The 13,328-nt window shown below is 36.4% G+C and overlaps 1 protein-coding gene across 6 annotated transcripts in view; it reads right to left on the bottom strand.

The window, feature by feature from the left end:
• Nucleotides 1-293: 293 nt before the first annotated feature.
• for (cGMP-dependent protein kinase for) overlaps nt 294-13,328 on the bottom strand; it is a 579,799-nt gene continuing 566,764 nt past the window's right edge. For 3 of the 6 annotated variants that reach the window (XM_069329496.1, XM_069329498.1, XM_069329497.1), the window contains exons 13-15: nt 12,073-12,202; nt 9,688-9,877; nt 294-3,425 (exon numbers count right to left, since the gene is read on the bottom strand). In XM_069329496.1, the coding sequence (XP_069185597.1) occupies nt 3,260-3,425; nt 9,688-9,877; nt 12,073-12,202 (486 nt within the window). In that variant the 3' untranslated portion in view covers nt 294-3,259. The remainder of the gene's footprint in view (nt 3,426-9,687; nt 9,878-12,072; nt 12,203-13,328) is intronic. The other 3 variants (XM_069329495.1, XM_069329493.1, XM_069329494.1) reach the window with 1 other exon arrangement.

The following is a 13,328-nucleotide window of genomic DNA, read 5'->3' as shown; positions in this document are numbered from 1 at the left end:
GATCATTCATGGACCTACATGAATGGCAAAGATATGAAGTTGTATTTCTTTTGTGCATCATCACAGCATGCTCAAAGAGAGCCCACTCACCATATCAAGATGAGAGGGGACTTGATAGTGAACTTTTCACCTCGAGTAGAAAGTTCATTATCAAATTTAAAAGTATTTGGTTAAACAGCATAATATTTGTGCAATATTTATTTGTTACTATTGCTATTTAATATCTGTCTGAAATATATAAGCTTACCAGTTTACACACATTACACCTTTATGAAGGAATATTAATAAAACAATCTATTCCACATTTTATTTAAGCTCTTAGCCTCTGTAAAGAATGTTAACAAATGATTCCATTGAAATCTTTAAGGTCAAGGTAAGTTTATTGTGATTTAAATATGATAGTGAGGCACTTGGTGGTGGTGATATTCTGCTTACACTCCATGCCCCTGAACTCTTAAACAGTGTTTGACTTTGGTAAGTACTTAACAGGTATTTATTATGGCGAGTCTGACACGCATACACATTATTTTGTAGTTTAGTTTATCCTTCAAGCACGTTTTAAGAATTCTAGCCATGATTGTCGTAGCAGCATAGAAACAAATAAATCACATTTTTTTTCACAATAATAGTACCACTTAAAAATATATTTGTGACTTGCAGGCTTTCTCTAAGGTCTGAGATCATTTTATTAAAATAATGTTTTTTTTTATCAAAATGTTTACAAACACAGCTATAGCTTGCCTATATATTTTAAATATCTTAATTTTTAAATAAATTAATATAATTTTACAATGAACTGGTGAATTTTGTCTTAAGGTCATTGGTATCCCATGATTACCAAATGGTGTTATTTACATTTATAATTAATCTTAATCTGATATGATTTTTAATTTTAATTGTATTTTAATTAATACAATCATTGTACATTTATCTTCAACAGACATGCAAAATGGACAAAATATTGCTGCAGAGTAAGGATTACTTTGCACAAATCATTAGCAATTATCTGGCAAGCACACGAGAGTAACTATGTGGTCTTTGGATGTGCAAGATGTCAAAATACAGTATTAATAAGAAATATTCAGTACATAATAAGTTTTAATAATTTAACAAAAAATGTGTGCTGATAATCACCCAAAATTATACAATTTGGTTGTGTCATTTAGCCAATCAAATTAAATGGTGTACATAATATTAAATTGTATAAACATTGTACTCTACTAATAAAACACACACACTCAAAACCAACAGTTCTGCAGTCTGAATACTGTGTAAAGTGCCTAACAATATCACAATATTTTTCTTACTCCTCCAAGAAGTTGACAAAAGCTCTGCATGCAGCCATTCAAGTGGATGAAAAATCTGACCATTTTTTTTTAATATTATCTTTGCTTTCCGAGTTGTGCAAAAATGATGCTCATAAATCAAATAAACTTATTACTGTACATACAGTACTAAAAACAAAAAAAAAAAAAAAAAAGTGATGAAATGCAAATTCAGTGTATCTTTCAATCTTTATATATATAATCTTTTACAACTGTCATCAAATAAAATATTTACATTCACAATACAAACTAATAGAAACAAGTCAGAAAATTTGCTTTCTCAAATATATTTCTGATAGAGCTTATGATTACCTGTCAACAACAGGTGTGTAATCATTTAGGGGCAGATTAGTTCATTGTCGGCATTCATAATATGACAGATTTCCAAATTTTATCAAATGAAAACCACAAATATTATCAAAATAAGGATTTAGAAAAATAATTATGAATGCCTTAGACTGCTAACCAGCTTTCGTTCTCTAACAAAAGTTATCGAACAACCTATGTAGCATTAAGGCAAAAGGTCACACGAACTTGTAATAGTTTTGTTCCAAAATATTGGAAAATAGCACATGAACTAGATATTTTTAAATTATTATGCTAAAAACAACCAGCAATGAAACTGTAATTTATATGTTAAATAAATTATGTATAATGAAATGTAACATTGCTTTGGAGCACACATGTTAAATAGTCGTATTAATTTTGCATATATCAATTAGAATTTTATTGTATATTCTAATCACACAGAATATTACATTGAGGTTGGAAGAATCCAAGGAAGCCATGAAATACTAAGTGAAATTAATCACAAATTATGCTAAAACAGAAAGGATAATATACAGAGCCCAAGGACCACAAAACAACCTAAATGAAGTACAACTAATTCATATACTCCAAACATTTCCAAGCACCATTCAGTTTAAACAAAAACATTTATACATTTTCAAAGAGAAATCATTTATATGGTATGATCTTTGCTACATTTGTCAAGTATCGACTCAAGACAAACTAAAGTATTGCTGCAATTAAGTTCAACAAGATATACAACTACTTCCCATAATGGTTTTTGCAATTCCTGGAACAGTAACCTACAACCCGTGCTCAAAAGGTTGGACAAAATATAAAATGCATTATCACAATGGTGGAGAAAGGTCATTTGGAAGATACTAAGAATGCAACATCAACATCTTGTGATGCTGACATAGGTGTACAGAGGCAGGCGCACAACGACAAACATTTGTTATACTCACTGCATAAAAGGCACCATGTTGAGTCTTCCTGAGTAAGCTGTAACACTTGTGAATTTTATAGCCCAACTCCTGTTTTGTTTCCAACTGCTCACCAAATATTAGTGTGCAAATGTGCCCAATTGCAAGTAGGCTAACTGATATCATTATCTATTAGTAGTTTCTGCTATCTACAAAAAGTGAACATCTACAGCTTTTAGAGTATTAAAATCTGTGGCACATTTACACCTCAGTCCTGCATTAACCAACAATGATCCAGATGTTAGTTACAGTACCTATTACATTTGTGCACCTTGGTAGATAAAGTTGTGGACCCTTGCTTAGATGCTAACAGCAGCAGCAACAGCAGGAGCAGCACCAAAAGACTTTTAGTAGTATCTTGGACACCATATGATGGAGCTGTTTGAGAAACAAATGTATCTACTTGACTGTCTTCTAACTTGGAAATAGACATGACTTTCAAGTAGCAGCTGAAGCTATCCTCAGCACCCTTCTTGTGACATGTCTTTCACAACACGCAAGGACACACAACAGGGACTGTGCAAGACATTTTTGAAGACAATTTTATTTAAACCAATAATTTCTGCACGATTTAAAATCTTGCCAGAATTTAATAATATCTTCAAATATGATAAGACAGTCTTTTTAAATGTCTTTCAGCACTATTATCCCTAAATAGAAAACCTAAAAGTCTATGTCCCAGCCTGAATTGTCATCAGGTGGTGGTCCATCGGTGTCTGGTGGATACTCATCAAAGTTGCTGCAGTCCACCACAGAATGAACATTTGGGACAATAGGTGGAGCTAGAGTGCGGTTCTGCAGCCCATCCCAGTAGAAGCCTTCAAACCATCTGAAAATTTAAACAATGTGGTAAGTGGACTAAATATATTGAATATATAAACATTTAAAGAGATAAACAATGATAAGAGGAAAATTTACAGTACTGCATTACAAAACAGGGATGTGTTAGTGGTACAAAGGTACCACTCTGGTACAGAGGTTGTTAACTAAATCTGACCATACGAGGCAGATCCCCATTTGAGTTATAAAGAGATCCGAGTTATCTGAGGATATTTTTATGCTGATCCTATACTGTATTTTATAATTTTGGTTTTCAAACTGCATTCACCGTGTGTCATATACCAAAGGTATAAGGCAAAACAAAGTTTTATAATTATAAATGACTGTGTAATTAAATAAGTGTAATTACCTAAGTGTAGTTACAGGATGAGAGCTACGCTCGTGGTGTCCCGTCTCCCCAGCACTCTGTCATATAATGCTTTGAAATTATTGACTTATGGCCTCCACCACCTTCTCACTTAACTTGTTCCAACCGTCTACCACTCTACTTACAAAAGTGAATTTTGTATATTTCTCCGGCAGCTTTGTTACGTTAGTTTAAATCTATGACCTCTTGTTCTTGAAGTTCCGGGTCTCAGGAATTCTTCCCTATCAATTTTATCGATTCCTGTTACTATTTTGAACGTAGTGATCATATTACCTCTTTTTCTTCTATCTTCTAGTTTTTGTATATTTAATGCCTCTAACCTCTCCTCGTAGCTCTTGTCCTTCAGTTCTGGGAGCCACTTAGTGGCATGTCGTTGCACCTTTTCCAGTTTGTTGATGTGCTTCTTAAGATATGTGCACAATACAACCGCTGCATATTCCAGCTTTGGTCTAATAAAAGTCGTTAACAATTTCATTAGTATTTCTCCATCCATGTATTTAAAAGCAATTCTGAGGTTAGAAAGTGTAGCATAGGCTCCTCGCACAATGTTCTTAATGTGGTCCTCAGGTGACAGTTTTCTATCTAGAACCACCCCTAGATCCCTTTCTTTGTCAGAATTCTTTAAAGAATTCTCACATAATTTATAGGTTGTGTGGGGTCTATGTTCTCCAATTCCACATTCCATAACATGGCATTTATTCACATTAAATTCCATTTGCCAAGTGTTGCTCCATATACTTATTTTGTCCAGGTCTTCTTGAAGGGCATGACAATCATCTAGGTTTCTTATCTTCCCTATTATCTTAGCATCATCAGCAAACATGTTCATGTAATTCTGTATTCCCACTGGTAGATAGTTTATGTAGACAATGAGCATTACCGGTGCAAGAACTGAACCCTGTGGTACTCCACTCGTAACATTCCTCCAATCCGATACCTTGCCTCTGATTACGGCCCTCATTTTTCTGACAGGAAATTTTTCATCCATGTTAGTAGCTTACCTGTCACTCCTCCAATATGTTCCAGTTTCCAGAACAACCTCTTATGGGGAACTCTGTCAAAAGCCTTTTTTAGGTCCAGATAGATGCAGTCAACCCAACCATCTCTTTCCAGTAAAATCTCTGTGACTCGATCATAAAAACTGAGCAAGATCATTACACAGGATCTTCCAGATCGAAAACCATACTGTGTCTGATATTATATCGTTTTCCTCCAGGTGTTCTACCCATTTAGTTTTAATTATTTTTTCCAATATTTTGACTATTACACTTGTCAATGATACAGGTCTATAATTAAGGGGGTCTTCCCTGTTTCCACTTTTGTAGATTGGAACTATGTCAGCCTTTTCCCACACATCAGCTACAACTCCTGTACACAGGGATGCCTGAAATATCAGTTGAAGTGGAATGCTGAGCTCAGGTGCACATTCTCTCAGAACCCATGGTGAAACTCCATCTGAACCAACTGCTTTGTTCTTATTTAGCTCCTTGACCATTTTTTCCACTTCTTCTCTTCTCTATGTGCTCTATGTTGTTCTCTGGAATTCTTATTGTATCTGGTTCCCTGAAGATTTCATTTTGTACAAACACACTTTGGAACATTTCGTTTAATGTTTCACACATTTCCTTTTCATTTTCCGTGAATCTATTTCCCATTTTCAACCTCTGAATATTATCCTTTACCTGCAATTTGTTGTTTATGAATTTATAGAATAGACCTGGTTCTGTTTTACATTTGTCTGCAATCCCTTTTTCAAAATTTCTTTCTGCCTCTCTCCTCACTGCCGTGTAGTTGTTTCTTGCATCTTTGTATTGCTGGCATGTATGGGGGTTTGGCCTCTTCCTGTATTGATTCCATTTTTGTGTCTTTTGGTCTCTGGCCCTCTCGCAATTTCTATTGAACCAATCCTGTTTCCTAGTTCTGCATCTCTGTTTTGGTATAAATTTTTTTGTGCCTTTATCATATATTTCACAAAACTTGACATATCTCATTCACTTCCTTGCCTAGCATCAAGTCTGTCCAATTATACTCACTAAAAAAATTTCTAAGGTCGCCATAATGTCCTCTCCTGAAGTCAGGTTTTTCAACTGCTTCAACCTCCTTATTTTCTTCCAGATTATAACGCATTGCATACTTTATTCCCAAAAAGACATGGTCACTTTTACCCAAGAGAGGAAGGTACTGAATGTCAAATGTCTCTTCCTCCTTCCTGGTAAATATCAAATCTAGCATGGAGGGAACGTCCCCTTCCCTCATCCTCGTAGCTTGTTTAACATGTTGATACAAGAATGTTTCCAGGATGAGGTCTACAAATCTACAGGTCCAAAAATCTTCTGTTTTAGCTTCATATGCTTCCCAGTCTATGGATTTCAAGTTGAAGTCACCGACTATCAACAGTCGTGATCTATCGTTATCCGCTCTCGCAATAATCTCTCTCATTATTGTTATAAGACCTTCTCGTTTACTATCTAGCTCCTCCTTTGACCATGTGCTGCTTGGCGGTGGACTATATGCATTTATGATCATTAGTTTATCATCCTTATGGCAGATCTCTAGTGCTATTATATCAACTTCTTGTGGATTGGCAGTCATTATTTCCTTCACCTTTAGGTGTTCTTTCACCAGCACAGCAATGCCACTGCCTTTCCTAATTTTTCTGTCCTGTCTCCAAATTGAGTAGCCCCTTGGGAATATGACCTCATTTAAAATAACATCTTCAAGTTTTGTCTCCGTGAGTGCAACAATGTCTGGTGTCTGCAGCTGTATTACATCACTTAACTCCAGTATCTTCAATCTCACTCCATCTATGTTGGTGTATGCAATCTTCAGGAACTTGTTCCCCCTCTCCTTATTCTTCACTCCCCCCCTCTCTATTGATTTTGTTGGTTTGCCTTTATGTACCACTTTACTGGTCTGCCTACCCCTATCACTTTGTAGAAAAAAAGAATTAAGTTCTTCTTCATTCCTGCTCATTTAAACGTTTTGCCTCGGCGAGGTTCAGTTTCAGCTTCTCTCTGTCTTCTTTTGAAAGATCTCGTCTTAACGACCACCCTTTCCCATCCTCATCACTTTGTAATTTTCTAGCATTCCTTAGTACTTCCATCTGTTTGGTACCGTTTAGGGTGATCCTCAAAGGTCGATCTTTCCCTTTTACGTATCTGCCTATTCTCCTGTAGTCGCACACATTCTCTATGGTAGTAAGACCTTCTACGAGGCCAACAATTTTATTTACTGCTTTCGCTTCTTCTACAGCTCTTTCTGACCTAGATGTTATCTCCTCCTCTTTGCAACCAAAGATTATCAGGGACTTACTCCGATCAACTGTGTTTTGCACCAACTTCGGGTTAGATGCCAATTCCTTTCTCACTTCCAGCCTAATGTTTGTTTTATCTTGGTTGCTGCAGTGTTTGGCTTCCTTTACTGCTTCTTCAATTTTTTCCTTCTCCTTGGCCACTTGTGCATAGGTGAGTTGCATATCTTTCTTGCACTGTTCTATTCCCTGTGTAACTTCCTCCATCTGTGCTGACAAAAGCTGTTTTTCCTGATGAATTTCCTTACCTAACCTATTGTAGTCATTTATGTTTAAGTTTGCTTTAACTTCCAAAGCTATTTTTAAGAGTTTATTTTCCTCTTCCATGGCTTTGCAATTTGTTTCCAATTGATTCTTGTCCTTGCACAAGTCTTTCACTAAACTCTCAGGACATAAAACTTTGCTATTCCAATGGTCATTACTTTCTTTCAATTTACTAATTATTTCTACATGAGAGTTCACTATAGTATCTAATTTTACCAACTTGTTATGTAGACTGCTAATATCAATGCTTTCTTCATTGAATCCCACAAAATCAAGCTCTGTTTTGTTTTTCCTCTTGCCGGCAGCCATCTTGAATGTTCTTCTCTGCACCGAGTGTGTGTGGCACCATACAGGTGCCTGTGGTAAAGTCACACAGAATACTTAGGCAGTGGCACTTTTCTTAGTTTACTCTAGGTCACAGATGATTTCAATCTCACTGTCCCCAAATGTTACCTAATACCAGTCTGTTTCATTCTGGTGATTCACAGACTTTTGTCACCCTTGATGGCTTCAAACCAATAGTGTCAGAGTCGCAATTCTAGGCGAGTGCTGGTATACTGAATCAGACACAGAGGGGGTAACTTGATGGCAAGGAATAAGCCGAGTGTTCTTGTCAATTGGCCAATAGAACGACATATCAACCACATACAAGGTTCCTCACAAGAATGTCGGTGCTGGCCTCTGCAAGGTTATAACACCCCCCAGGACTACAAACTAACCAATGGTGTCACAGCACAGAAGCCGGATCCAATGATATTGGCCCCTACATGATGGGTAGAAGTGTGGTTCCCCTTTGCGACGATTGAGGTTGACCCAAAAGATCAAGGCTAATTTCTTCTACCTCAGTGGCATCCCCTCTTCCACTGCTTGGCACCTTCCAAACTGTCTTCTCTGTCTCATTGCTATGGCATATATCCTTAATTTGCCCTACCCAATTTCCCCCTAGGCATAGGAGCGGCCTCCTCATAATCCATGTATTCCTGGGTATGTTGGCATTCCAAAGACATAAAAGTCTTCCATCCATGGGGAAAAAGAGATAGGCCTTGTGCACTGCTTAGTACACTGTGCAATGTAATAATAAGCCATTCAAGTCAGCTGTGGGAAAATCGAGAGATTATTCTCTCACAATTGTGCTGATCTGTGTTCTCATATATGTTCTCTGTATTCCCTCTATTTCAGCAATTTCTCATGCTCTGAAAGGTGAAAGCAAGTATCGACCAGTACTCGATTAGAATTGAATGAGTATTGTAATGGGATCCCTGGATTTGAAGGTTCTTGTAAGCCATTCTATCATATTCCTACCTGATGCTATATTTACTTGGTTATGCTCCCTAAATATTATGTCAACAGACATCATCGAGCACTTTCTCTCACACACACACACACACACACACACACACACACACACTCACCAATGACTGAGTTGATACATTAGTTTAATGTTATTGAGTGACTTATTAAAATGTCATTAAGTAACTAAGTTCTATAACCCATATTTCATTCAAGTAATTAATTCAATTTGTCGAGGACAGGCAGCCTGTGGGATTTCCTCTTAGGACACTGATACTTATTAGTAATGGTAATGTCTTCTGACAGACATAATAACATAGGATAAAAAACACACACTCGTGTATACAGTATGTGAAATTTATGTAAGGAATTTACATTCCTTACATAAATTTCGTTGATGTGACATTGATTAGACGCCGAGATGTAAGTCTCATCCTAATCACACACTCGGGGATAAAATACTCAGGAGAGTGCAAAAGACTGTGTAAATTCCTTACATAAATTTTACATATACCTGTACACAAATGTGGGTTTTTATCCTACTGATACTTACATGGAGATCTCCAAAGGTTGAACTGCTGATCCTCCCCAGGATGCAACCTCACAAGCCGACTAACTTCTGGGTACCTATTTACTTCTAAGTGAACACATTTCCTAGCATTAGGTGCTAGGAAATGTGCACAACTATTTCTGTCCTGCCTGGGATTCGAATCAGCAATTCCCGCTTGTCAGTCGTGAACAAACCCACTGTACCCAGTCATGATTCTAGCTAAGTTATCTAGAGATGATTTGATTTGATTTTACAACAGATTTGAGTTGGTGATGGTCAATTTAGAGAATGGTCAGTGTAATGTTCAGTATTAAGTGGCAAAAAAGCAAAATTCAGATGCAGTGGATTTAAATAGTAGCCAAGGGTCTAGGAGTCTATACATTCAAGCAGATGTATTCATCCCTGGCACAGTGCATAATGTACACTTGATAAAACATTGGATGTGCTGGTTTATTGAATGGTAAACCTACTTGTGCTTTTGTATGTCCTTGATGCCTCCACGCTGGTAGCCAAGGCGCTCTGCAGGATTATCTCGACACAACCGCTTAATGAGGGCATTAGCAGTTCGAGTGATGTTTCTTGGAAATTCCACTGCATCAATGCCCTTCAAGATGGAGTTGTAGGTCTTCATTGGGTCAGGCCCAGTGAAGGGAGGGGTACCTATTGAAAGAAAGCATACAAATGGAACTTTGCAGAGAAGTATTATCTTCTTGCCATAAATAAACACAACTCTCTCCAATACAGTATATACATATCAAGCTGTAAGTTTGTGAGAAACTGTTTATTAGAAATTGTACTGTAAAATAATAAAATTATGATTGAGAACAAAATTAACTTTTAAGCTTTTAATCAAGATGAATACTGTACTGTACAAACTTACAACAAATAAAGAGGTAAATATTGTAATATATACAAGATTAATATACAAGTTCAGAGTAATGAGAGGACAATGAAAAATGTGCCCACATAGGACATTAATGGGTAAAGACCACAAAATGTGTCCACATAGGACACAGTAACCACCTTTCATATAAATTCCCTTGAGGACAGGAAGCATATCGTCTGGGTATAATATTCAGGCACTGATAGGGTACACACCAGCAGCAGTGTGCACGCCGGTCAAGCAGTAGGGCGGGGGCTGGCGCAAATACACCTTTACATAATTATGTCAATGTCTTTGAATGGTTTTATGTCTAGTGATGTGCAGTCATATTATTTAGTGTATAATTTAAGGAATTTATATGGTTAAATGTTTGGAACATCATTATGCTCAAAAGATATTGTGCTCCAATCTAGTGATGCATGGAAATGATAATCTTAGATCAATAAAACAGTGTTTTTGTTATTACACACATTATATACTGTACATCTATTTATATTTTTATAAACCAAAACAAACCACTAAGTAGAAAATTCACAGGAGCCATGACCTATGCATTGGGTGTTCCCAGATGCACGCTCTAGTCGACTGCACCACGACATGGTCAAAAGTATTACAACCTGGGATACTACTGCACCCTTGAGAATTCCTGTGCATAGCACATAGGTTTGAATCCTCATCACAGCTCCTGTGGATTTTCTCATCGATATATCACGATACTGTGATAAGGGGGTGTCAGAAGTAGAATTACTAGACGATAGAGTTAAGAGTGCATTGGGGAATTGTGTGAAATCCTGGTTCAGCTAAGTAATGTGTGGTAATGAAATTTTAGCATAATAAACTACATGCTATGAGCCGACTCCAGCAGATCACCCAACAGAGCAAAATACCCAGAAATATACTATGCACAATACTATTATTACTACAAACACTGCTATTATCCAATTTCTGTCAAGACCATGAATAAGAACAATTTTCCACAAAATTATTTTCTAAAGGAACATAGGTCATTTTGCATGATGTGTAAATTTACAAAACTTGCAAATCTTGTAAACTTTACAAAACTTCTGCTTCTCTCACGAGGAGTCCACGGTTCGAGTTTCCTAGAGCCCAGGTGAATGGAATGTTTAATCCATGGAAGTGTGGATGACAATTTATTTTAAAAAACTTGGTTGTGTGCTGTGAATGTCTGCCTCCTGCTGTGATCATTATAATTAGCTTTGTGTTCACCGATATCTGACCCTTGTACATAATTTGTATTACAGTCAGGATCATTTATGACATCACAAAATAATTGCAGTTACAGTCCTTATTTTATTATTAATTATTAAGTGGTGCTGTGGCCCCAACTTGTGCAGCTGTGCTGTGAGCTCCAGCTGCATGAGCCAGCCTTGGTTGCTCTGGCAGTACCAAGGCTCACATAGCCAAGAAGGATGCAGACAATATTTTCAGGATGGTGCCTGTTTACTAAAGTCCTGAGGAACAGAATGTGAGCCCCATGTACCCGTGGGAGTTTTGAATCTTATGACATACCACCAAACATGATATGCTGGTGTGCACACTTCGTTTCCCCATAATATCATGTGTGCAGTACAGTGGTTAATGCTAGGTGACCATTTCATTTCAGGTGAAATTAAAAGTACCCAACAGATGCTATCCTGCCCATAAATTGAACCCGGGTTACTCGATTGTGAGCTGTGTTAAGCCATACAAGAAGCCAAAGATAAATTCACACTAGTAAAAAATTCACTGGAACATGTTTCAGTGTTGCCAATGGCTGCTTCAAACTACTGCATAATTAATAAAGACATTGCTCTAAATTCTACAGATGTAACAAGCAAAAAAACTAAGACAATTGAGAAAATTATTGCATTTAGTGTATGCTAAATAACAAGTATAAAATATCAAAATAAAAAATCTACTTGAATATAATAAGACATTAAGAATACTGTATGCAATGTTTATGAATGTTTACCTGTTAAAAGTTCGAACATAAGGACTCCTAAGGACCAGTAGTCAGCTGAAATATCGTGGCCTTTGTTTAAAATAACTTCAGGAGCCACATACTCTGGTGTGCCACAGAATGTCCAGGTTTTCCTTCCAACCTGTAAACAAAAAAATGCAAAGATGAAATGCAATAAAAATGAAATATGCTGCAATCTTTCCTAATAAAGCTCATTACATGATTTACGTTGGTTGGTACATCTTTCAGACATTGTATAAACTATAATAAATTATACAAAATAAACTAGATTAAAAGAGAGGCATTCAAGTCAAGCATAATACTTCAAGATGTAGCTTTTCCCAACCAAAGATGTACATGTATTTTATTCTAAATACTGTACTTATGAGCAGTGACAAATGGAGGGAGTATGTGGGTGCATGGCATATACCTACTTCTCAATTTCCAGAGCTTTTCATGCTCAATTTCTGTACTAAGAAAGACATATTAGCTATTTTGTCAAGTTTCTATAAATTAAATCGACTTATTTATTTGTTATATTTTTGGATGGACCCCTCCCCTCTCCCCCATTATCATCCCTGAGCATAAATCTCCAATTCAGCCTTAGCAAAAAACCTCACAAAACCAATATATATAGTACAGTACTTATTTCTCAAAACTCATTTCCATTACTGCTTATGAGGATGTATTAATCAACTCTTACAACATAGATTTAACATACAATCAACAGTTTTCAACATGATTACATGATATTTTCATCACAAAAATATATTTTGGGGGCAAGACATACCCACATTGCAGGATGTCATACAGATCGAGGATACTTATCATCCCTGAGATGATGTAATTCCTCAGTATGTAATTCCTCAGTATGTAATTCCTCAGTATGTAATTCCTCAGTATTTAGATGTAATTCCTCAGTATATATAATCAGAAATCTATGCTAACAATACAAAAACTCTAAAAGAAATCCTAACATAACCCAACTACTCTAATTAAACAGTTTCCCTATCTTTTTTTTTGCTTCATAATTTGAAGATGATACTTATCTCCTATTATATATATATTTTTTTTTTTTTTTTAAGTTCTGGAGAAATCACAGGTAATAATGTCTGAGATTATAAAATCCAAGATGTCATGAAGTGATTTACCTTTTAACAAGGACTATTCATTTCATATGATTGCTGCAGGACTGTTGGAGTGAGCCATCAGTGGCTTTAAATCATGTCACGCATACATATCTTCCTGTGGTTTTCTATGACAATATA

This window comes from Procambarus clarkii, chromosome 22, assembly GCF_040958095.1.
Source record: "Procambarus clarkii isolate CNS0578487 chromosome 22, FALCON_Pclarkii_2.0, whole genome shotgun sequence".
NCBI classification, from domain to species: domain Eukaryota; kingdom Metazoa; phylum Arthropoda; class Malacostraca; order Decapoda; family Cambaridae; genus Procambarus; species Procambarus clarkii.
The sequence above is the reverse complement of the archived record's forward strand: the minus strand, read 5'-3'. Positions and strand labels throughout refer to the sequence as shown.